We start from the raw sequence: 22,525 nt of genomic DNA on the forward strand, positions 1-22,525 counted from the left end.
GACTGCTACAGGTTTATTGCTAACCAGTTTGGCATTCGATAGTCAACAGAGAGTAAAGTGGTCATGGAGGTTTCAGAGGCCATCAGGTGTGTGATTTACCCAAAGATGATGGGCGTAAACAATAATATATCTGAAGTAGTCACTGGTTTTGAGATAATTGCTTTTCCAAAACTGCGTTTGGGCTATTGTTGGGGCTCATGTACCCATATTTGCTCATCCTCAAGGAGCATGAGTACATAAACCGTAAATGATACTACTCCATTATTATGCAGACCCTTGTGGACCACAGAGGCTTATTTATGGATTCCAGTATAAGCTGCACTGGAAAAATATATGAAGCCAGATTTTCTGCTGATCGAGTGTCTACATTCATGGACAGACTGGGATGCTGTTACCATCAAATGACATTGTCATAAATGGAGTGACTGTCTCTATTCTCATTGGGGAGACTGCTTATTAAACCATTTTGCCTTTGCTTATGAAACTATATCCTGATTTCATAGGACCTGGCAAAAGAAGTTTTAATTACACTCTCAGCAGGTGCAGAATGGTTGCTGAATATGCTTTTGACAGATTGAAACCGAATTGAAGATGTCTACAAAACCATCTGGATGTCAGTGTCATCAATGCTGTCCACATCACTGTAGCTTGCTGTGCTCTTCGCAATCTGTACTCTGAGCCAGAAAGTGCACCTACCACAGCTGGAGCTGGCTGCACCCAGTCAATAGAAGTCAGGGATGCCTTGTGTTCCCACATTATGAACTTGAATGGGCCAGTGACAGAGGCAGAATAGTATGTTTATGAATTTGCTTGTGCAATTTTTACAGACAATGAGGTACTGTCACATCATGCAATGAAATGGTTGGGTGGGGAGAGTGATTGCCAGGCATTATACTTATGAATGAATGAATGAATCGACATGAACCGCTTGTGAAAACTGAGGGAAGTGGAGGGGTCGATTGCCATACAATGTACTTAAGAACGAAAGAATGAATGACTTGACTGCTTAGGAAATAAAATTTTGAGAGGGATTGTTAATTACATGCATTGTACTTGTGGATGAAAGGACTGCTTATGAACTGCAGGATGAAGAGTTGATTGCCATGCATTGTGCTTGTGAATTAATAACGCGCCCACTTATGAAATGGGGGTGGGGTGAGAGTGGTAAGAACTGTGAATGTACAGTATGAGATATATGTAGGTAACTATTGAGAAATGGTGTTTGCATACATCTTTCCAGTTGTTCCATAGCATGTCTTTACCTTTATTATTTGAAACACACATTATATGATGTGATGCAGTGATAGTAAGAAAACTTCCTAATGAAATAAAAAACTTTACTCTTGTGAAGGCTCCTATTTGAGGAGCCTCTGAACCCTATCAGACCTCTGTGTACTGTTATGCTTACTGTGAAGGACTGCAGATCCCATAATGCAGTGGTAGATGCTCTCTGGGATTGGACTGAGCTTCCTGGGTCAGAGGGTGCAGGGGAGTAGCAGTCTCCATATTGTGGGCAGGGAACTGGAACAGAGAGCTACTGCTCCCTTTGGAGCCTGGGCTGAGGAGAAGCTGCGACAGAACACAAGAACGACCATATTGAGTCACACCAAAGATCCATCTAGCCCAGTATCCTGTCTTCTGACAGTGGCCAATGCCAGGTGCCCCAGAGGGAATGAACAGAACAGGTAATCACTAAATGATACATCCTCTGTCACCCATTCTCAGCTTCTGGCAAACAGTGCTAGGGACACCATCCCTGCCTATCCTGGCTAATAGCCTTTGATAGACCTATCCTCCATGAATTTATCTAGTTCTTTTTTGAACCCTGTTATAGTCTTGGTCTTCACAACATCCTCTGGCAAAGAGTTCCACAGGTTGACTGTGCATTGTGTAAAGAAATACTTCCTTTTCTTTGATTTAAACCTGTTGCCTATTTATTTCATTTGTTGACCCCTAGTTCTTTTGTTATGAGAAGAGTAAATAACACTGCCTTATTTACTTTCTCCACACCAGTCATAATTTTATAGACCACTATCATATTCCCCCTTAGTCATCTATTTTCCAAGCTGAAAAGTCCCAGTCTTTTTAATCTTTCCTCATACAGAAGCTGTTCCATGCCCCTAATCATTTTTGTTGCCCTTTTCTGAACCTCTTCCAATTCCAACAGATCTTTTTTGAGACGGGGCGACCACATCTGCATGCAGTATTCAAGATGTGGGCATACCATGGATTTATATAGAGGCAATATGATATTTTCTGTCTTATTATCTATCCCTTTCGTAATGATTCCCAACATTCTATTAGCTTTTCTGACTGCCGCTGTACATTGAGTGGTGTTTTCAGAGAACTATCCATAATGACTCCCAGATCTCTTTCTTGAGTGCAAACAGCTAATTTAGATCCCGTCATTTTCTATGTATAGTTGGGATTATATTTTTCCAGTGTGTATTACTTTGCATTTATCAACATTGAATTTCATGTGCCATTTTGTTGTCCAGTCCTTCAGTTTTGTCAGACCCTTTTGTAACTCTTCACAGTCTGCTTTGGACTTAACTATCTTGCGTAGTTTTGTATCATCTGCAAATTTTGCCACCTCACTGTTTACCCCTTTTTCAGATAATTTATGAATATGTTGAATAGTTCTGGTCCGAGTACAGACCCCTGGGGGGACACCACTATTTACCTCTCTCCATTCTGAAAGATAACCATTTATTCCTACCCTTTATTTCCTATCTTTTAACCAGTTACTGATCCATGAGAGAACCTTCCCTCTTATCCCATGACAACTTACTTTGCTTAAGAGCCTTTGGTGAGGGACCTTGTCAGAGAGTTTCTGAAAATCGAAGTACACTATATCCATTGGATCCCGCTTGTCCTCATGCTTGTTGACGCCCTCAAAGAATTCTAGTAGATTGGTGAGGCATTATTTCCTGTTACAAAAACCACGTTGATTCTTCCCCAACAAATCAAGCAGGGTCCCAAAATGTGCTGCAGCTTCTCCAGTGGCAAAGCTTCCTTGGGGACCAGTTTGAGAAAAAGTCACTTCATCAGCCTGATCTGGAACTTGCTGGCTCCCCTCCAGTGCTGTACTGGATTCAGGGATTAGAAGTTTGCCATTTTGGCTCAGTGCTAGTACCGGTTTTACAATGGCGCCAATGGTCCTGTAGGGCCGGGTCCACACTCAGAAGGGGCCCTGGTGCCCAGACCGTGGCCTCGCTCCCTACTCTGCACACTCTGCCCTGAGGCCCTGCCTCCACTTGGCCTCTCCCCCCCCTCCCCCCGAGGCCCTGCTCACTCCTCTCTGCCCTCTCACCCCATTCAAGTGGCAGGTGTGGTCTTGGGGGGAAGAGGTCGAGTTGGGGTGGGGTCTCGAGGAACAAATTGGGGGGGGTGTCTTGGGGTGGGTGGAGGGGGGGCCCACAAAACATTCATCCAGCCCTGCTTGGCACAGTACCCAGCACCCAGTCAAACTCCTTGTAAAATGGGCAGGATGATATGGAGTTCCTAGAGGAGTGGTTTTCATCCCTGGCTTTCCAGTAGTCTGTCTTGAGCTACTTAATCTGCTCCCTACACTGGTCACTGATCCAGTAAATCCCCAACATTGCAAGCTTCTTTGCTGTTAGCTGGTATGTGTGGTCATTCCTGGAACTCTTGCTAAATTCAAACTGTTTACTCACCTCACACCAGAGATTCACCAGTATCTGCCTGCAGCACACTTATGAAGGACTTCTTCATGTCAGTGGCCATTGCAAATGTAGGAGGAGGTTCACTGTGTTTACAGCTCTGTGTCCTGAACAAAAGGGAAGGGTTCAATGCTGAGCAGCTGTACTTGAACCAGAGAGTTACTTCTGTTTCCTGGGGGTCGATTGGCCAGTCTTGGAATAGAAAGGACAAAGGACACTGTCCCATGGGATTATGGGATACAGTTGGCAGATTCTCAGGAGTCGAATGTGGAGGGCTGCATCCACACTGCAAAACAATGGAGTTTGGGCCCAAACCCCCATGGTGTTTGGGCTTTGAACCCTCCACCCTTGTGGTCCTGGGCTTGAATCAGAATTGTGGGTAATCAGAAGGTGGGCTTGGGCTTGAGCCTGAGTCTGAGCTTGGATTTATATTGCAGTGTAAAACTATCCTCAGTTGCTGGTTAAACAGAAATCTGTAGCGTGTATCCAAAGTGGCACAGAGATTCCCCTGGATCTCTATAAGGTGCTCACTCTATAGGGCACTATCTTCTCCCCATAAGTCAGCTTAGTCACAAACCCTCATCTTGCGAAGTGCTGCTCCATACTCTCTCTTTCTCACAGAGACAGAATCCCAGTTTAGAGCAGTTAGCTGATAGTTCAGTGTAAGTTCCCCAGGCTCTGTGGCCTCTAGGAGGAATAAATGCTCCCTGCATCTCCCAAGCTCTCCCTCTAGATCCACAAAATGCAACCACAGTGGTCCAAACACTATCCTAATAGAGGGCTTCCCTGGTAAGTAAAGCTGAAATAGCACTGCACTGTATCCTGAGTGGTAGAGGGATTGGAACCCAGCCCTCACAGCAGATACATCCCTTGGTCCTGTGTCAGTCCGGGCTCTTTGTAACTCCGGTATTTATAACCTTGCCCTCGACCCTTGTTCTCTGATTGGGTCCGCTCTCAGAGAGTAACTAGAATGTGACCTGCCAAATGGGTTGCCCAAAATGAAAACTTTATGTACAGCCTCAGAAACAGCTACTGAGCATATCTAGTACCTGCCACACCCTGTTCTGAAAGTTTCTGCTTTCTTCTAAGTGAGTTGCCCTGTTGTTGTCTCTGCAGGTATGCAAACTCACGGAGTATCCAGCTAAGCCTCCTCCCCACTGTTTCTCTCCCTCTTCCCTGGAGAAACAAAGTCAAATGCTGCACTATAAACCACCTGGGTTACACAGTATCAGGGGGTAGCTGTGTTAGTCTGTATCTATAAAAACAACAAGGAGTCTGGTGGCACCTTAAAGACTAACAGATTTATTTGGGCATAAGCTTTCGTGGGTAAAAACCTCACTTCTTCAGATGCATAGAGTGAAAGTTACAGATGCAGGCATTATATACTGACACATGGAGAGCAGGGAGTTACTTCGCAAGTGGAGAACCAGTGTTGACAGGGCCAATTCAATCAGGGTGGATGTAGTCCACTCCCAATAATAGATGAGGAGGTGTCAATTCCAGGAGAGGAAAAGCTGCTTCTGTAATGAGCCAGCCACTCCCAGTCCCTATTCAAGCCCAGATTAATGGTGTTAAATTTGCAAATGAATTTTAGTTCTGCTGTTTCTCTTTGAAGTCTGTTTCTGAATGTGCTTAAGTTTAAGCAAGCGAATAGTTTCAAAGTTAAGCCCATGTATGAGTCTTTGCAGGATCGGGGCCCAACTTTACAATTGGGTGAATTGCTTGAGAAATCAATTTAATTTTTACACGCCCAAGCAATTATATTAAACCTAATAATTTCAGTATATTTCAATAGAAGAATAAATGTGATCTTCTGCTTTGTTATACATAAATCTGTCCACAAGCTTGATACTGCATTCTCCCAATAGTTTATTGTTGCAATGCTTTGATTATGCCATCTGTCAAATTGTGATTTTAATTACAAAATCATATACGAAAACCATGTTCCATCACAAAGGAAGCCCAATTTTCAGATGCAGATGTCTAGTCTCTGTAGCCAAGTACAGCTGCAGATGTACAAAATGTTTTTCGCCTAAATATACAGTTCTTCTGTTTAAAAATTACGCCCAAGGAATAAAGTTACATGTATTCTACAAAACATTACAAAGCTATTGCCTTAAAGCTTTAAAAAATAAAACCTAAATTCTGTTACTTTATTTATTACAGATGGGGAACTCAAGGGGACTTCACCACTACTCACCCTCGGCCTGTTGTCAAAGTAAAACTCTTTACGGAAAGCACTGGTGTCCTAGCCCTTGAAGATAAAGAATTGGGAAGGGTGAGTGTCATTGCATTTACAAAATTAGAATATTGACAAAAGCACATTGTGCAAACAAAGCTATAAGGTGTTCATTATAGCAGACCACCTGCTCCGCTATAGTTAAGGCTGATGCTTGCTTTCTGTTTAAAGGTGGGCTATTCTAAGAGCTCCAAAATCTGTATTCTGACACGGATTGTCTTGAATTTTGCTGTGTCTCAGGGGTTTCTGCATAGTGTTAGTGCTTCAAATTTGGGGTCATTTGAACAAGTGGTTTCCAAGATACAGCGCTTTCCCCCCCCCCCCACCAAAGTACCACAACATTTTATTTTTTTTGAAACATTGATCCTCCCCGAACTAATCTCAGTTGCTCAGGATTTATCTCAGCAAGGGCATGGCACCAAGTGCCTCTTTGGGGCAGCAATACCGAAAAAGTTATTAAGAGTAAAGTTTGTAACTCTAGGTGGGTGTGTGCCAAAGTGATGCACCTAAAAGAGTGAAATGCACTGTGTGCCTTTACAGAAACTAGGGCTCTGTTGAAGCAAGAGGGTTTCCAGACAGTCCGTTGTCACAGCAACTGGGTGGTGCAAAGGAACATACTGTACTCATTGAACCTGAACTGCACCCATGAACTGGGATTTTGAGCCCTGCCATTGAATTTTCAGAGAATGTGTTGTGCATGTTCCTTGGCTATATCTGCCGCTGGCAGGCAAAGAACTCCCAATTAAAGAGAAGAAGGAAAAAAGACTCTAGTAAGTGGTTAAGATAATGTGAACATGTTTCCTGAACAATGGAACTGAATGAGATCAAAGGGCAGTAAGTCACTGGGTCATTTGATCAAGGGGTTCCTGATAAATACCCCACCCCCACCCCCACCCCGTGATGAGCTGCTTGTAATATTTTCAGATTCTTATAACATTTTGGCAAAGAGCTAGGGAATAGCAGCTAGCAATGTACAATCATACCATATTGAAGGCTATGGGGTAATGTAAAATCAAAATAAGAAATCCAAGGAACAAAAAGAAATGCAGATTGGACTTTGTGGTAATAGATGAGACAGCAATACCACTTCTGGACAGCAAGCCCACCTAAGCCATGAACCTGATAAAAGTACAGTTCTAGAACATAATGAAAGTGATTAGCAAAATGACTAAAGCTATCTAGGATGGTATTACCTGGGCCTAGGAGATGATACAGAGGGTGTATAGAGATGTGTTTCATGGAGACAGATGTCTAGATGGTGTTTGCCAGTAGAGATTGACACTAGTGTGAAGCCAGTTAAATTGCCAAAAAGAAAAGTACCCATTGCAGTACTACAGCCACTGAAAGAGGAACTGCAGCGCCTACAGAACTGTGGAATTGTACAGCCTGTAGAGAATAGCATAGATTGGATAAACAGTCTTGGAGTAGTAAGAAAAGTCATCTGGAAAACTGATAATATGCATAGACCCAAAGCTTTGAAACGGAAACATTTCCTTCTACCTACAGTTGAGGACTTATCACCAGATCTGTGTAAAGTGAGACTTTTTATAATATGCAATGTAAAAAATGGATTCTGACACACTGAACTGAATGAAGAATCCAGTTACTTGACAACCTTAGCAACTTGTGGTTAAGGATGCCAGTGGGAATCACTCCAGCACCAGAGGTATTCCAGAGCAGATTGACCCACACATTGGAGGGCCTGACGAGAATCTGGACAATAACTGATAATGTGCTGATAGTACGAGAAGGTGATAGTCCAGAACAAGTACGAGATCATGACTACAAATTATTACAATTTTTACAAAGATGCTGAGAAAAAAATATTAAATTGAACTTAAACAAGCTCAGGTTGAGAGTAACTGAGATGCCATACATTGGACATTTGTTGACCTCCAAAGTCCTGAAAGTAGACCTAGAGAAAGTGAGACATTGTAAAGAAATGCCAAAGTTCAGTAGTGTTAAAGGAGTTCAGAGATTCCTGTGAATGGTTAGTTATTTAGTAGCTAAGTTTTGCAGCCATCTGTCTGAGAGCTGCAGGATCCTGAGACAGTTGGCACTTTGAGACAACTAATGGGAGTGGATGGACCAACATGAGCAAACGTTCTAGAAAGTAAAAGAGATGATTGGGAAGGCTCCCATTCTGAAATATTAGAACCCAGAGGAACCCTGGGTGCAGCAATATGATGAAACAGAGATAGGAATAGCTGCAAGTGGGGACAACCTGTTGCATATGCAAACAAAGCATTGTCTATAGCCTTTGGAATGGGAATATTTCACCAATACACTTACGGTTACACCATGGACATACAATCTGACCATAAATCTCTTGAAAGCATTTGGAGAAGTCCATTACTTGGTGCAACAAAGTGCTTACAGTGGTTGATGATTTTTCTTCAACTTCTTCAGAAAGTTTGAATCTGAATCTGAACCTCATGACTCAGGTCAGTCCCAACTTTGTAGCATTTTACTTCCCGTTTGAAGGTAGGGGCAGGATACGTTGCTCTGGTGAGATCTGCCAGAGATATCGGCAGAGGAACAACAAGGGGTAGACCGGTGGAGTCTGATTCTTCTTATAAAAAGTCAAATATATCACTGCCTTACCTGGGGCTGTAGGGGTGCTGCTGTTTTGGGACTGAATTGAGAGATGTTGCAGGTGGCTACTGTTTAGGGTGCAGGAAAAAGCATAGAAATGCTTTCCCCTGAATGACTCATGGTCCACTCACAGATAGAGTAAGAGGATGGTGAGTTGGGCCCTGCTGGTTGAAAAAGCAATTAGAGGTTCTTACAAAGATTTAATCATATAATTTATGGTTGTTATAGTACTGTGTTGTGTCAGTGGATGCTATTGTACTAGAAAAGTAAATCTTGCTGAAATCAAAAGTAATTTCTGTTACTCTGAAGAGTAATTAAATTATTCTTAATGACAAATTGCCCAGTGAAATGTTATTTTTCACTGAATAACAAATGCTATTTTTGTTTTCTCACTGTGCAGAACCACTTTATGGTTGAGTCATCCGTTATATTATCCATAAAACATCATTACAGACACTGTAGGATAAAGATTCAAATTTTGGACCCTAAATTTAGGCAGTTGACTCCTATAAAGATCATTGGGAGTTGCATGAATAAATCCTTTACAGCATTTTGAAAATGTGTTCTCCTTTCACAGTAGTCATATCTTTGTATATCCATAGCTATAGTACATACTTACAATTATGGGTTTGGTTTTGGTTTTGCATCCTTGCCCATCCAGGCTAATAGCCATTGATGGACATATCCTCCATGAACTTATCTAGTTCTTTTATGAACACTGTTAGTCTTAATCTTCACAACATCCTCTGGCAAAAAGTTCCACAGGTTGACTATGCGTTGTGTGAAGAAATACTCCTTTTGTTTGTTTTATACCTGCTGCCTATTCATTTCATTGGGTGACCCCTAGTTCTTGTGTTATGAGAAGGAGTAAATAACACTTCTTTATTTACTTTCTCCACACCAGTCATGATTTTACTGAACTCTATTCTATCCCCCCTTTTCCAAGTTGAAATTCCCAGTCTTATTAATCTCTCTTCATATGGAAGCCTTTCCAAACCCCTATCATTTTTGTTGCCCTTTTCTATATCTTTTCCAATTTCTTTTTTGAGATTGTGACAACTCCCTGTTACTACATAAAAAGGATAATGCTAAGCCTATTTAAAGAATATTTTTCTTACTGTTACATTGAACATGCATCTCTTTCAGACAGTTCTTAAGTAAGAGTACCCAAGAATAATTGTGAACTACAACAAATGAAGAGAGCCATTTATTGCAGAAGTTCAGTGACAATATTCCATTTGAAAAAAAAAATATGCTTCCAATAATCTGGTCAAGTATGGCAAATCTTATATATAATGTGATATAATCTCAGGAAGATCATCTTTCAAGACCCAGAGAAGTTGCTCACTTCTCAGTCAGGCAGAACATCTGTTGATATGTTGGATTGAAATATTAAAATATAAAAAGTTCCTGTCATGTTTCAGATCTGATCTTTTTTTTCCTTTGGGGGGAGAGATCATGTAAAATTAAAGGGGAAAAAAGAAAGAAATATAAAATCAAGAATAAAAAATAAACAACCAAACGTCTTGCCACTCTAAAGACACACACATCCTTCATCTAAACATGCATGTCTCACAGTTATCACCTTTTTCACTGTGATGCTGCCCAGGGTACCCAGGGCTTAGAGGCACCTCACCACTACCCGCCTTTAGTATTAAGCAGTCTTATCTTTGTCTGCTGTGGCTCAGCTTAATGAAACAAGTAGCCTCTGGCAATATAAGCACCTTCTTCCTAGCATCCGCAAACCTCACTGTCTCTATTCAAGTTAATGATAGGCGCACACCAACCCCCGAGTTCTTGGAGCGCTCTTTGCAGTGTCCAGTCCTAAACCACTAGATACTCTCAGAAATTACCAGATTTGCTGTCCCTGAGGGGACAATATACATAGTAACTTGTTTGATTCAACTGAGGATCAACTCCTTTATAACATCATAGCACTGAGATATATTTATAGTCAAAACAATCATAAATTTATTGTCAAAGGCGAAGATTAAGAGATAGTGAGTAAGGATAATAATGGAACAGAAATGGTTACATATAAAACAAAAGGAAACAGGCTTCCTAAGTCTAAATTTAATTTTAACATGCCAAACCCTTGTCTAAAGTAGTTTATCTCCCCTAAAGCAATCTCTGTCTCTCCAACCAACATGGCTGAAATCCCTCTTTCATAAATGCAAAAAGTGCTGTCCTTTTTGTTTCCTTAGTGAAGAATAAAGAAGTGTCCTTTTGCCTGCTTCTTATATCCCTCCCCCACCCCCCAAAATGCATTGTTTTGTCTCTGGGGTCAGGATGTCCCCTCTTGGTTTGTTCCCTGGTGTGCTGACTTATTGACTTCACATCCTTATGTTGTGACTTCTTATGTAAATGGAGCTTCCATTGGGTTAGTTTATAATGCTTAAGTTACATGTGAACCGAGGCAAAGGTGAATATACTTCCATTGTCTGGCAAAATCTGCTTGTCAACCCTGCATTGATTCAGACTTTAAAACATATTTTCAATATATATAGATAACTTCTTACATAGTGTCAGTACATACATTTCACAATGATATTAATGACCAGTGTGATCCTGGCCTTCATTGAAGACCTCACATGACATTCTTTATAGTTAAAAATACTATGAAAGCAGTGTGCTAGGTGTAGTGAGTTTGTCAGGTATGACAAGAGATGCTGTTATAGAACAGTGAACTATTTGCCAGTTTTCATTGAGGAATTCTTAGGGTCACAGTCACCTCTTGTTGATCTTGTCTTAATGTGAGGCTTCATCCTGCAACAGATTGTATACAGACACTGGTATCCCTACATTTACAGCCAGTTGCAGGATCAGGGCCTTAAACTGTATATTCTTCAGGGGGAGGAGTCCATCTTTATTTGTTTTGTAAAATGTTTCACATGTTTATGCCATTGTGTAAATAATCGTATATTGTGCGTATCTGGTGTCTTCAGCTTCTAAGGCATTTTTGATATGTCTGTGATTGGAGGAATCTCTTACCTGGCACTCTTCTGCCATCTTATTTTCTATCTAATCAATCCAAATATGAAGGCAAGGATAGTTTGCTCACACAGGGATGCTCTGTTTGCTTTCTGCTGGTTGCTCAGAACATTTTTTTAAAAACCAACGCCTTTTTCACTGTTCTTCTGGAAGCTACTGGAGGATCATTAGATATACTGACTCAATGTAAAATGAGATGTGAACCAGGACCCCGTGACTAGGGCTCCCAGTTACTACAGCAATACAAATGAGAAAAGGTGTGTGCTTGTCTTTGTACAGACCTAAGCCTACACTCAGTCATTTCATTTAAAAAAGTGTTAGAGACCTGTGACCCTAGGTACCCCTGTATTCACACCCTATGCACTACTGTAATGACATTAGTACAGAATATGCCCCGTGGGGTATCATTTGAAAACTAATAACACACTGGCTATTAATATCATTGTAAAATGCAGGCATTAATATTATATATGAAGTTACCAATTCCATCTGTATGATGTTACTAGAACTATGTGTAAGACCAGACATCCTAGCCTAGGTAGAAGTGATAATCAAGTCTGTCTTAGATAAAGGAATATAGGTTTACCTTAATTTACATATTAGCAGTAAACAAAGCCATTGAGTTAAAGCATTGTGGGTTATCCTGATCCTGAACTCCAGAGGCAGAGAATTAACACTGGTCCTGCACCCCAGAGAGACAGGAGACTGAATCCCCAGGAGGCCTTCCTGCCTTGTAACACAAAGACATCCCTTGGGGATATAAGGAACAGAGGGAGACTCTATCTTTATCTGTCAGCTTAGGAGACAAAAGAACCAAGCAATTTGCCCTTTGTGATGGATCCTGGCCAGGCTGGCCAGGAAAAGCTGAAAAGGAGACTGGTTTAGAGAAATTATCAAGAACAAAGACTGTATCTTACTGTATTAAATTGTAGCCTGTTTTTACTTTTATTTGCTTGTAACCATTTCTACTTTTATCCCTTTTGCTTGGTATCTCTTAACCTATGTCCTTTTGTTAATCATTTTTTTATTTTTAATGTAAACCTACTCAGTGCTGTATTTGAAGGGAAGGGTTTGTTTACTCCAGTCAAACTAATAGGCTGTAATGTACTGACTCTATAAAAGAGCAGCAAACTGAATGTCTTCTGTGAATGTACAGTGATAGATGCTGTGCATTGCAGAGAAATATTTCCGAGGAGCATGGGGGCTGGAATTCACTGATGGTTACCTGCTGGGTAAAGTTTGGGCTGGGAGAGCCTTGAAGAGTTTGCTGGTGAGGAGAACAGATGTTGTGGCAAGGAGCTGACACAGTTTAACCTCCAGCTAAGATCATTCTTGCTGAGGCTCTGGGTGTCCGCAGCAGCATGTTACATGAGCAAAGCAGAGTAAAGCATTTAAAGTTCTTAAGTTTAAATTTATTAAAGTTGTAAATTTCTTCTAACGAGAAAACAGAATTTGAGAGGATTAGGTCAGGGTGGGCCAACTAGCATCCAGCCCATGGCAGTGAAAAGGTTGGACCACCCTGAATTAGGTAATGGTTGAGATCTCCCAAAATATGTGCATTCTTTTGCATGCTGCTGACTTAGGGTGACCAGATGTCCCGATTTTATAGGGACAGTCCCGATTTTGGGGGGCTTTTTTCTTATATAGGCACCTATAATCCCCCACTCTGTCCCGATTTTTTACACTTGCTAATCTGGTCACCCTATGCTGACTCCAGTTTGCCCAGGTATCTAGCTGTGTATGTACACAAAACAGGGTTGATGTAAATGCTGGAGTTTGTGTGTGATAGCTGAGTGAGTGTAAAAAGTGATGAGCATACTAATTTTCTCTCTCCTTCCTACCAGCGATCATGTGCTACTTCTTTTTTTTGTTCCATGCTTTGTCTATGAAGATGTACAAACGTAATAATTCAAAGTGACAGCCATTGTGCTTGCTTCACACACATGTGAATACAATGTGGGAGCAGCAGGTGGTGTTTGATTACAGATATTTTTTGAATATAAAGATAATTTAGTCTTGTTGCACTGATTATTCAATTAAGAGCGAAGAACTATTGTCTTTTGAGCTGCTTGTCACATCCAAATGCAGCCAGTAATAATTAGCTTTATAGCTATGCTTTTCATTGATGCTATTATTCTGTATTTGCTTTAAAGATATCTTGCTGGGCAGGTACCCACACTTGCATAATTTTTTAGTTTCTGAATGTTGACTACAGCAGGCACATAATTTATATTCTGTGATCTGTTCAAACACCCTCCGAGAAAAGAAGTAAATTTTAAAACAGATTCCACACTTGGAATATGCTAGTTTGTGGTTCTCTATTGTGGGAATATGCTTCTCTATCAGGTGATGAAATACTTCTTTTTTTCTTCCCACCCCTCATCTCTGTTTTTCTGTCTTTTCCAAGTCTTGGAGTGCAGGTCCCATTCCCAACACCCATTACAGGTGTGATTCCACAGGCTTTTTCCTCATGCTCAAAAGCAGAGGTTTCCTGAGCAACTCTGTCTGAGTCTCATTTCTTCAGAAATGTTTACCATCTGTCTTTCACTCCAGCATGGTCTTTCTGGCAGAAACCAGTTCTTTGGGGGAGCATGTGTAGGAAGGCTGGAACGCCCCTAGCTTAATGTTAGCTCTCCAGCCACTTCAGCAGTTGTGTGGGGCTCAGGTGGCAGCATCCAAAGGCTCCCATTGCTACTGCTGGCCCCATGTGCTGCCAGACCTCACTCCCTTTTATCACCTATATCATTATTTTAGGGTCTTCTCAGCAGGTGCTTTGTGTGTCAGATATTGCAAATACACACACCATCTTTAGGGACTATTGTTTCAACTTTATGAATGTTATCTGTATGTTTGAGCCAGATCTTGAAATCATGGACACTTCAAAGACTGCTATACTGGGATGGGTCAGACAACATGGGCCTGTAGAATATTCAGAGACCTTTGTGTCAATATGTATTATATGTATGTGTATGTTTCCGGCTCACTGAGTGTATTTCATGGGGAAATATGGAATCACTAGGTAAGTGATTAGTACAAAATCCCAATACTGGTAGTGCAGACACCCAGCATTGACACTTTGCCCCCTGGGGAAAGGAGTATTGACTAGTTTTAGCTGTTTCAGGAGGCCTGGGAACAAAGGCTTTTGGGGTGTAAAGGCTGAGTTTAAACAGACTCAGAGGGCTCTCATTTTGATCCAACAAACTGACATCAATGTTTAACCAAGGTTCCAAACCCTGCTGAAGGGTTGGAAGGACGTGAACCTGCTGTGGTCTCCATAGGACTGATGATGGTCCTCCGGTAAGCTTAAATATGTGTTTGGACCTGTTATGACTATTATTATTTGTATTGAAATAGCACTTGTTGTTTTTTTGTTTTCTCTGTAAGAATTTTGTCCTTAAATCAATGTATCTTGCTTTTTCAAAGCTGTCTAGTTACTGGTAAACCACTGTCAGTGCTCCTAGAGAAAAAAAGACTGAAATGGCAGGTACTGAGGTAAGTCAGACCTGCTAGGATATGCACAGTAAATTGCGAGGTGGGGGGTTGCAGCCTAAACCCTGGTTCGGAGGGAAAGAGGACATGGCTCCACGGCCACAGAAAGGTGATGGCAAGAGGCCTGAGACTTAAAGGTGCATCCTTTGAGTAGACCATGGTGGGGGTCAAATGTGCAGTTACACCGAAACTATGACTCTTTGCTGTTTGCCATTTTCCCTAGTCATTTTTGTGCAGTTTCTGTTCTAGTATTATGACAGCTGGCAAGTCTGAGATCACTCAGCAAGGTAGGTAATGTAGGTTATATGGAATCCCCACAAACTGCCTTGGTGACCAGGCTTCAGCGCCCTTCCCCCCTCCTCCCAATCATTGTCCTTTGCTTTGCCTGAGAGCTTTCCCTCAGAATTTCTACCTGTGATAAGTTATAAAACCCCCACACTGGGCAACACGGGTTAACAAGCTAATGTAGGCTTGGGTGGCCCTGCTCCGTCACACCTGTGAGAGATGTTGGAATTGGAGAGAGGAGCTTAAAAATGAGAAGCCCAGCTCATTTGATGGCAGACCAGGGAGAAGAACAAACTTTCAGTCTCAGCTCCTGGAGAGAGGACTGGCTGAAGGCAGGAGCTCCTCAGATGATTGTTGCCTGACAGCCCCTCCCTGATGGAAGGGAGGGCCCGATGCTGACTCACGTTGAGAGGGGACTGTTCCTCTCCACAGCCTGATGAGTGCCCTATGAAGGAAGAGAGCCTTAACCCAGTTTTGGGATGATTCATTTGTATTAATTCCCATTTTGTTCTGTTCATTGACAATCTGTCATTTCTGGGGTTATCTGGGGCTAAGCCTTTTAGGACTAGATAGAACCAGAGTGGGAAAACCACCCGGACATTCCAGAGCAGCAGCCTGGGTGAGAACTAGGTCCCTGCCCAGAGCCCAGGGAGTGCAGGAACTTTGACACTACCCAACACTCAACCACAAGTGATTTACAACTTCAACAACTGTGAGGTCTGCATGGACTCCTCAGAGGATAAAATTATGCTCAGCAATCTGTCATTGAGGCATTCAAGGGCATAATTTACAACTTCCAGCCTTCTGAAGTTCAGTCGTGTGAATTTGGTGAGACCAAAGCAGCTCAAAGTAGTCCCAAACTCTCCCATGCCATTGTGTGCAGAAGAAGAAGGCTTAAAGTGGGGCAGTGTACCCTAAAAAAGTGGGCAAGAGTTTTTGGTTAAGGGGACACAGCCAAAATCACCCTGAGAATATGCTCATTCAGTGCATCCCCACATCGATTCCTGCCCAAGGAGATTTTTGCAGGAATTAAAGCTACTCCTATGCCCAGGTGTTGATGGAAGAAGTTGGTGGCAAGGGGTCTCTCAATAATGTACCTCCATGAACCAGTTTTACTGACCCTGTCCCATTATCTGCATATTAAAGGTAATTTACCAAAGGGCATACTGGTAATGAAACTTCTTGTGCCTTTGTGCAGACAATGGTTTGGCCCAGTCACATGTATAATTCACTCAGTTTGACAGTCATAGGTGCCATGTAACAATAGGCAAAAATATACAGTAAAACTTACCCACACTCTCTGCTTTGTCTGGAATCCTTTCCTTTTTCAGTCATTAAATTTGTAAAACATAAAGGAATAAGCCCTCTATAGAGTGAATTATTCTGCTGCATGGTGAAAACTTCCAAAAAGATATACTTGAGGGAACAAATGAAATTATATGTAGAACAATGTCTCCCATACTTTCGAAAATACCCTCCCTCTCCATCTCTAGCAGCTCCAGCTTCCTTCCCCCTATTTCAGGTTGCAGGACACAGGGCCTCTCTCCCTTCCTCCAAAAACAAGAAACTCCCAGCTGGGTGGACCTAATCAGCCTCTGGGAAATTGCAAAAGAGCCGCTGGTGATAGCTGGTGATCAGCTACAGTTTCATCTTTGAGGTTAGTAACACTGAGAAGCAGCCTGACTGAAGTGCAGAGGGTTGTGGGTTGAGGGTGGGGGGTCAATAGATGGAGAGAAGACTGGGAGCAGGGTCTCAGGGGTTGTGGGAACGCTGCAATTGGCTGGACAAAGAGACAGGGACTGGGAGCCAGGGGTCAATGTAATTCCACATGGTGAAATTTCTGGTTTTCCAGTTTACTTTATAATTTTCTAGGTTTCTAAAACAAATAAACTGTGTTAAAATAATATTAAGTTTGCAAAGTAAAGAATGCAAAAATTAGGAAATGTCAGAATTAATATTGTCTGTGCAAATGTAATTTGGCCCCTTTGTGCCTGTGCATTATGATACAGTATGATCAGACTATTTTTCCACAGGACCCCTCCTTCATTTACAGGCTGGAGCTGCACTGGGGATGAACTGGGGCAGTGTGAAAAAGGTGGTTGTAGTCTGGAGGACTCTACCTCATTTGTTGCAGAGGCTGGAAGGTGTGTAGTTGAATGGGGCAAGGGACTGTAGGAAAAGATGACATGGTCTCAAGGTTAAGGCAGTTGAATGCTGCTCTGGAGAATTGGTTTTATCCCTGCCTCTGGCACAGATTGCTTGTGTGATGCTTGGCAAGTCACTTAAACCATACTCTTCAGAGGTGGTCACAAACTGTGCGCTTCCCATTTTATGGGTGACCCTGGGGCTGAGGACTCACAGCTGCAACTGAAGCCCCTGGGAGCTGTGCTTTGTACATAGTATAAAGTGTTATATAATGCTAAGGACTCTGAAAAATAAGGCTGTCATGGTCTCAAATTGAATACCCAAAGTTAGTGGAAACTTTTGACCTAAATTTCTCCATGCCTCAGTTTCTCATCTGGAAAATTAGGAGAATAATAGTGCTTTATTTCACAGGGCTCTTGTGAAAATAAATAAACTAATGTTTGTGAAAATACCATTGTGATGAGTGTAGTAGACCAACCCTCAGTCTGAGCTTGGCTGTAGTCTCTTTGAGTGTCTTGCCCCTGGGTCCTCCACAGGAGCCCCCACTCCTGCGCATGCTCTCTGTTCCCAAGAGGAATTCAGCTCACTCCTGCGGTCCTTTCTGAGTCCAATTACTTCTAGTTCTTGGCAGTGTGCCCTGGGTCCCACAAGAGGTCACTGGCTGGGAGCAGCCCCCCCGGTCGCCACCTGTATCAGGCTTGCTGTGTCAGTCCCCAAAACAAGTGGGAAGGAGAAAGGAAAGGCTAGCCACTGCCTCAGGCTGGACTCCCCTCGCTCCTGAACTCACTGGCAGTCCCTAGCAGTCACTCCTCCTGGGAAGACTTCTCCCCCCACTTCTCTGTGGTGAGTTTAACCTTTTTAAGCTCCCCTTTTCCAGGTGGAGCATGTTCTGCAGGTGCACCTAATTGCCAGTGTCTGAGTGTAGGAATGCTTGTTAGCCTTTCTATCAGTTGGATGCGGGTATGTCCCATCAACATGAGCACTACAGTAAAGCCCTGAAGGAAAATAGTAATTGTAGATTCAGAGCAGTGATTGAATAATAAATAAGGCATGGACACCCCTAAAGGCTGAGGATAGAATGGACTGTGGAATAACTACTTATTCAATGAACGTCATCCATTCTGTGCACTGAGTGAGGCAGGGGTCCTGTTGAAAAAAATAGTATGCGATTGTGTAATTAGATGTATCATAATACATATGCATAAGGGGACTGAATTAACATTGCATAGTCCACCTTAATTCTGGCATTTTCTGTTTAACCATTTATCTAGTCTCTGGCCTAAATTGGGGCTTAGCTAAGGGTCAGTTGGCTGGGAGTGAACTCAGATGTGATTGAGGTTATGCTTGTGGGCTGGGAGAAGCAACCAGAAGAAATGGCTCACTTGATTGGGGAGTGTGCTTATAGTTTGTGTCTCAGGTGTGATGAATCTGCTGAAGAGTCCTTTTGAGGACTGCTGCTTTATTTGACACCATGGCAGATGAAATCAGGTGAAGAGCTTGAGCTAACAGTCCCTGGCTTAAACAGGACAGTACAGGTGGCAGGTGTTTTCAATGAAATGTCTTTGACTCTGAGGGTATGTCTTCACTACCAACGTTAAAGTGCTGCCGCTGTGTAGTTGTGGCTGTAAATAACCCACCCCCACAAGGGGAGTAGCCACCAGGGCTGAGGGCATGACTCCCAGCACTGGTACACTGTCTACACTGCCACTTTAAAGCACTGAAACCTGCATTGCTCGGGGGAGGGGGGCGTTCACACCCCTGAGCGAGAAAGTTCAGCACTGTAAAGTGGCAGCGTGGACAAGGCCTGGAACGCCCTGCTTCCACCTTTGTTCTGGCAGATCAAGAGTTTAACCTTTAGGGCATGCTACATGGCTCAACTATTCTTCCAAGCTTCCTAGAGGAAGTGGATTAAGGCTGGGGAAGGGATGGAACTTGTGCGCCCTGATAAGTTTAGTGACTGAGGAAGAGTTGTTCTGTTGGGTATAAATTATAACTTCTGTATTTGCTTTTATAATGTGGTTGACATTTTCAAAGCTGAGTTGGGGATTTAGCCACATAGTTCAATTGCAATAGATAGTTGTGTGCCTACATCCTCTAGTCGGCTGTGAAAATTTGACTACATCCTCTAGTCGGCTGTGAAAATTTCAACCTGTGTTGTATCTAGAGCTTAGGAGAGAAACATTCTGCCAGTCAGTCACAAAAAGAAATAGTGCTTTGAGATCCTTGCTTGGAAGAGAGTATTTAAATACAAAATATTGTATATCTGTGTGAGGTTTTTTTAATTTTATTTTTTGTGATTTTTATTCCTGGGCAATATATGTTATGTGTATGGTCAGAAGGAAAAGCATAAAAAGCGAAATTCTAACTTTTATTTTCTAGATCTTTAGAAAGACAGTGATTTTAAAAAAAGAGGGAGAAGATTAAGATGTGATACTTAACCCCTTGTGGCTTAGTTTAATTAAAAAGTCTGGAGTACTTACTAGGATCATAAGATGACTGCATTTATCACCAATATCCCAAGCAACAGTAGACTGAGATTGATGATTTGTCATAAGTCACCTGGTCCCATGCAACACTCAAGACCCACTTTTGGCACTCAATTATATGGTCATAAATAATGCATGCAGCTTTCATAATGAAGGTTACCTATCCGGTTATTTATTTATGCTTCTCTTTAGAATTATGGTTTATAGTCTGTGTTACTTCTGACAGAATATATTTAAAAAATAAGATCATTGAAAGTAAAAGGTGATTTGAAATCATTCTGCAACTGGAATTTGTGTGAAACTTGTAGAATTACTGTGTATAGAAAAAAAAGGATTCTTACAGGTGTTTTCTAAATCCATTAGTGAAGAGATGAAGGAGGTGATGACTTCTTTGTAAGCAGGTTATGGAAAATATAGCTAGATGATTAAAACCATGAAATGACATAACACTTTGAAAATAAACCTGTGGCAAAACAATCTAGAAAGTTATTTGTTCACTAACATTGGAAATAATATTGTTTTACATCACATATTACAATGGAGAACAATCCTTTTAATAATAGCCTTCAGCTGTTTTTCCTTTTCTTGCTCCCCTTGGCAATATGTTACCTTTATTTGCAGTGACACAAAGCGTAGTAGTTAGAGCTATAAGTTAGACTGATGTGTATTTATACACATTTCTCATGGTTTCATTAATCTTTAGGCTTTAGTTCTTGATGTTCGGTTCAAAATGATAGTAAGGTTCACCCATCTGTTCCAAAAGAGATCCTTGGACACATGAAACTGCCCTCTCTCCTTCCTCCTATTGCTTGAGATACACACGCGTGAGTATGCACACAGATATTTACATCGTGCTAAACTATTAAAACTTGGGAGGGGGAAGAAATCCTCATAAATACATTAATTTTTAGTTAAGGCTGCTGAGTGATGTAAAATTTAATGATTAATCAATAATGAACTGGATGATGGGATGGGTTGCACCCACAGCAAGTTTGCAGATGACACTAATCCCGGGGGTGGGGTAGATACACTGGAGGGTAGGGATAGGGTCCATAGTGACCTAGACAAATTGGAGGATTGGGCCAAAAGAAATCTGTTAAGGTTCAACAAGGACAAGTGCAAAGTCCTGCACTGAGGACGGAAGAATCCCATGCACTGCTACAGGCTGGGGACCGACTGTCTAAGCAGCAGTTCTGCAGAAAAGGACCTGGGAATCACAGTAGACGAGAAGCTGGATATGAGTCAACAGTGTGCCCTTGTTGCCAAGAAGGCTATCGGCATATTGGAGTGCATTAGTAGGAGCATTGCCAGCAGATTGAGGGAAGTGATTATTCCCCCCTATTCGGCACTGGTGAGGCCACATCTGAAGTATTGTGTCCAGTTTTCAGACCCGCCCCCCCTACAGAAAGGATGTGGACAAATTGGAGAGAGTCCAGCAGAGGGCAACAAAAATGATTAGGGGGCTGAGGCACATGACTTATGAGGAAAGGCAGAGGGAAGTAGGCTTATTTAGTCTGCAAAAAATATGAGAGGGGGGATTTGATAGCAGCCTTCAACTACCTGAAGTGGGGTTCCAAAGAGGATGGAGCTAGGCTGTTCCCATTGGTGGCAAATGATAGAACAAGGAGCAATAGTCTCAAGTTGCAGGGGGGAGGTCTAGGTTGGATATTAGGAAAAACTATTTCACTAGGAGGGTGGTGAAGCACTGGAATGGGTTACCTAGGGCGGTGGTGGAATCTCCATCCATAGAAGTTTTTAAGGCCCGTACTGCAATGGTTCTTCTCGAATTATTGCAGATTAGCATAGGAAAGTGCCCTACCATGGAGGAAGAAATAAAGCTCCCATCCTTCAAAACTTTTGGGAGAGTATTACTGAGCACCTGCATGAAAGTTTCATCATGTTCTCTCAGGAGAATACAAAGGACATCCCTATGTTCGTAAACAAACTGCTCTGCCTGACCACCTCCCCACTTAGCCCTACAGGGAAATGAAACACAGATGATAACTCTACCTCTCTTTGTTGTATTGTTACATCTTCTAATACTAGTAAATTAATGAAGAGTTGATAGATGTGTGCATCATTGTAGTGGGAAATATATTTATACACTTACCTGAGGTTCCTTCCCCTCCCCATGCACAACTGCCAGGACTGACTTGGTCTGCAGTGGAATCTCAAACAGGTCCAGGAGTCAGAGTCTGCATTCTAGGTGGTTGAAACAGTGGTTGAAGTCAGGCGTAGGGTCATGATCAGGCCAAGGGCAGTGCTGAAATTGGGTCTGAGGGCAGGCCATGGCTGAGAACCGGGTCAGAGTTTGTGGATAAGCCCAAACTCAGGATCATAGAGTAAGGAGGCAGGCCAAAGGTCAAAGCCAGTTAGAGAGCCAATCCTAGGGACTAGGGGTCAGGAGACATGCAGTGTTGGAGTGGGTCAGTAACAGGACTGGAGCAGGGTCAGTGAAGGGCACAGTCAAGATTGAAGCAGGCTGGAACAAGGCTCAGGCAAGCCTCGGGGCAGGCACAGGAACTGGATCAAGAGCAGGCTGGAAGCCTAGGGAATCTGTAAGACTGTGAGATAGCAGGCGGAATCATGGCCAAGTAATGCTAATGCAGCTC

General features: G+C 42.3%; 1 protein-coding gene across 6 annotated transcripts in view; it reads left to right on the plus strand.

Annotated features, from left to right (window-relative positions):
* Positions 1 to 22,525, plus strand: part of CADPS2 (calcium dependent secretion activator 2) — a 576,541-nt gene that overhangs the window by 304,162 nt on the left and 249,854 nt on the right. For all 6 annotated transcript variants that reach the window (XM_054023205.1, XM_054023212.1, XM_054023223.1 and 3 more), the window contains one exon: positions 5,850 to 5,961. In XM_054023205.1, the coding sequence (XP_053879180.1) occupies positions 5,850 to 5,961 (112 nt within the window). The remainder of the gene's footprint in view (positions 1 to 5,849; positions 5,962 to 22,525) is intronic.

Source organism: Malaclemys terrapin, chromosome 1 (assembly GCF_027887155.1).
Source record: "Malaclemys terrapin pileata isolate rMalTer1 chromosome 1, rMalTer1.hap1, whole genome shotgun sequence".
NCBI classification, from domain to species: Eukaryota; Metazoa; Chordata; order Testudines; family Emydidae; genus Malaclemys; species Malaclemys terrapin.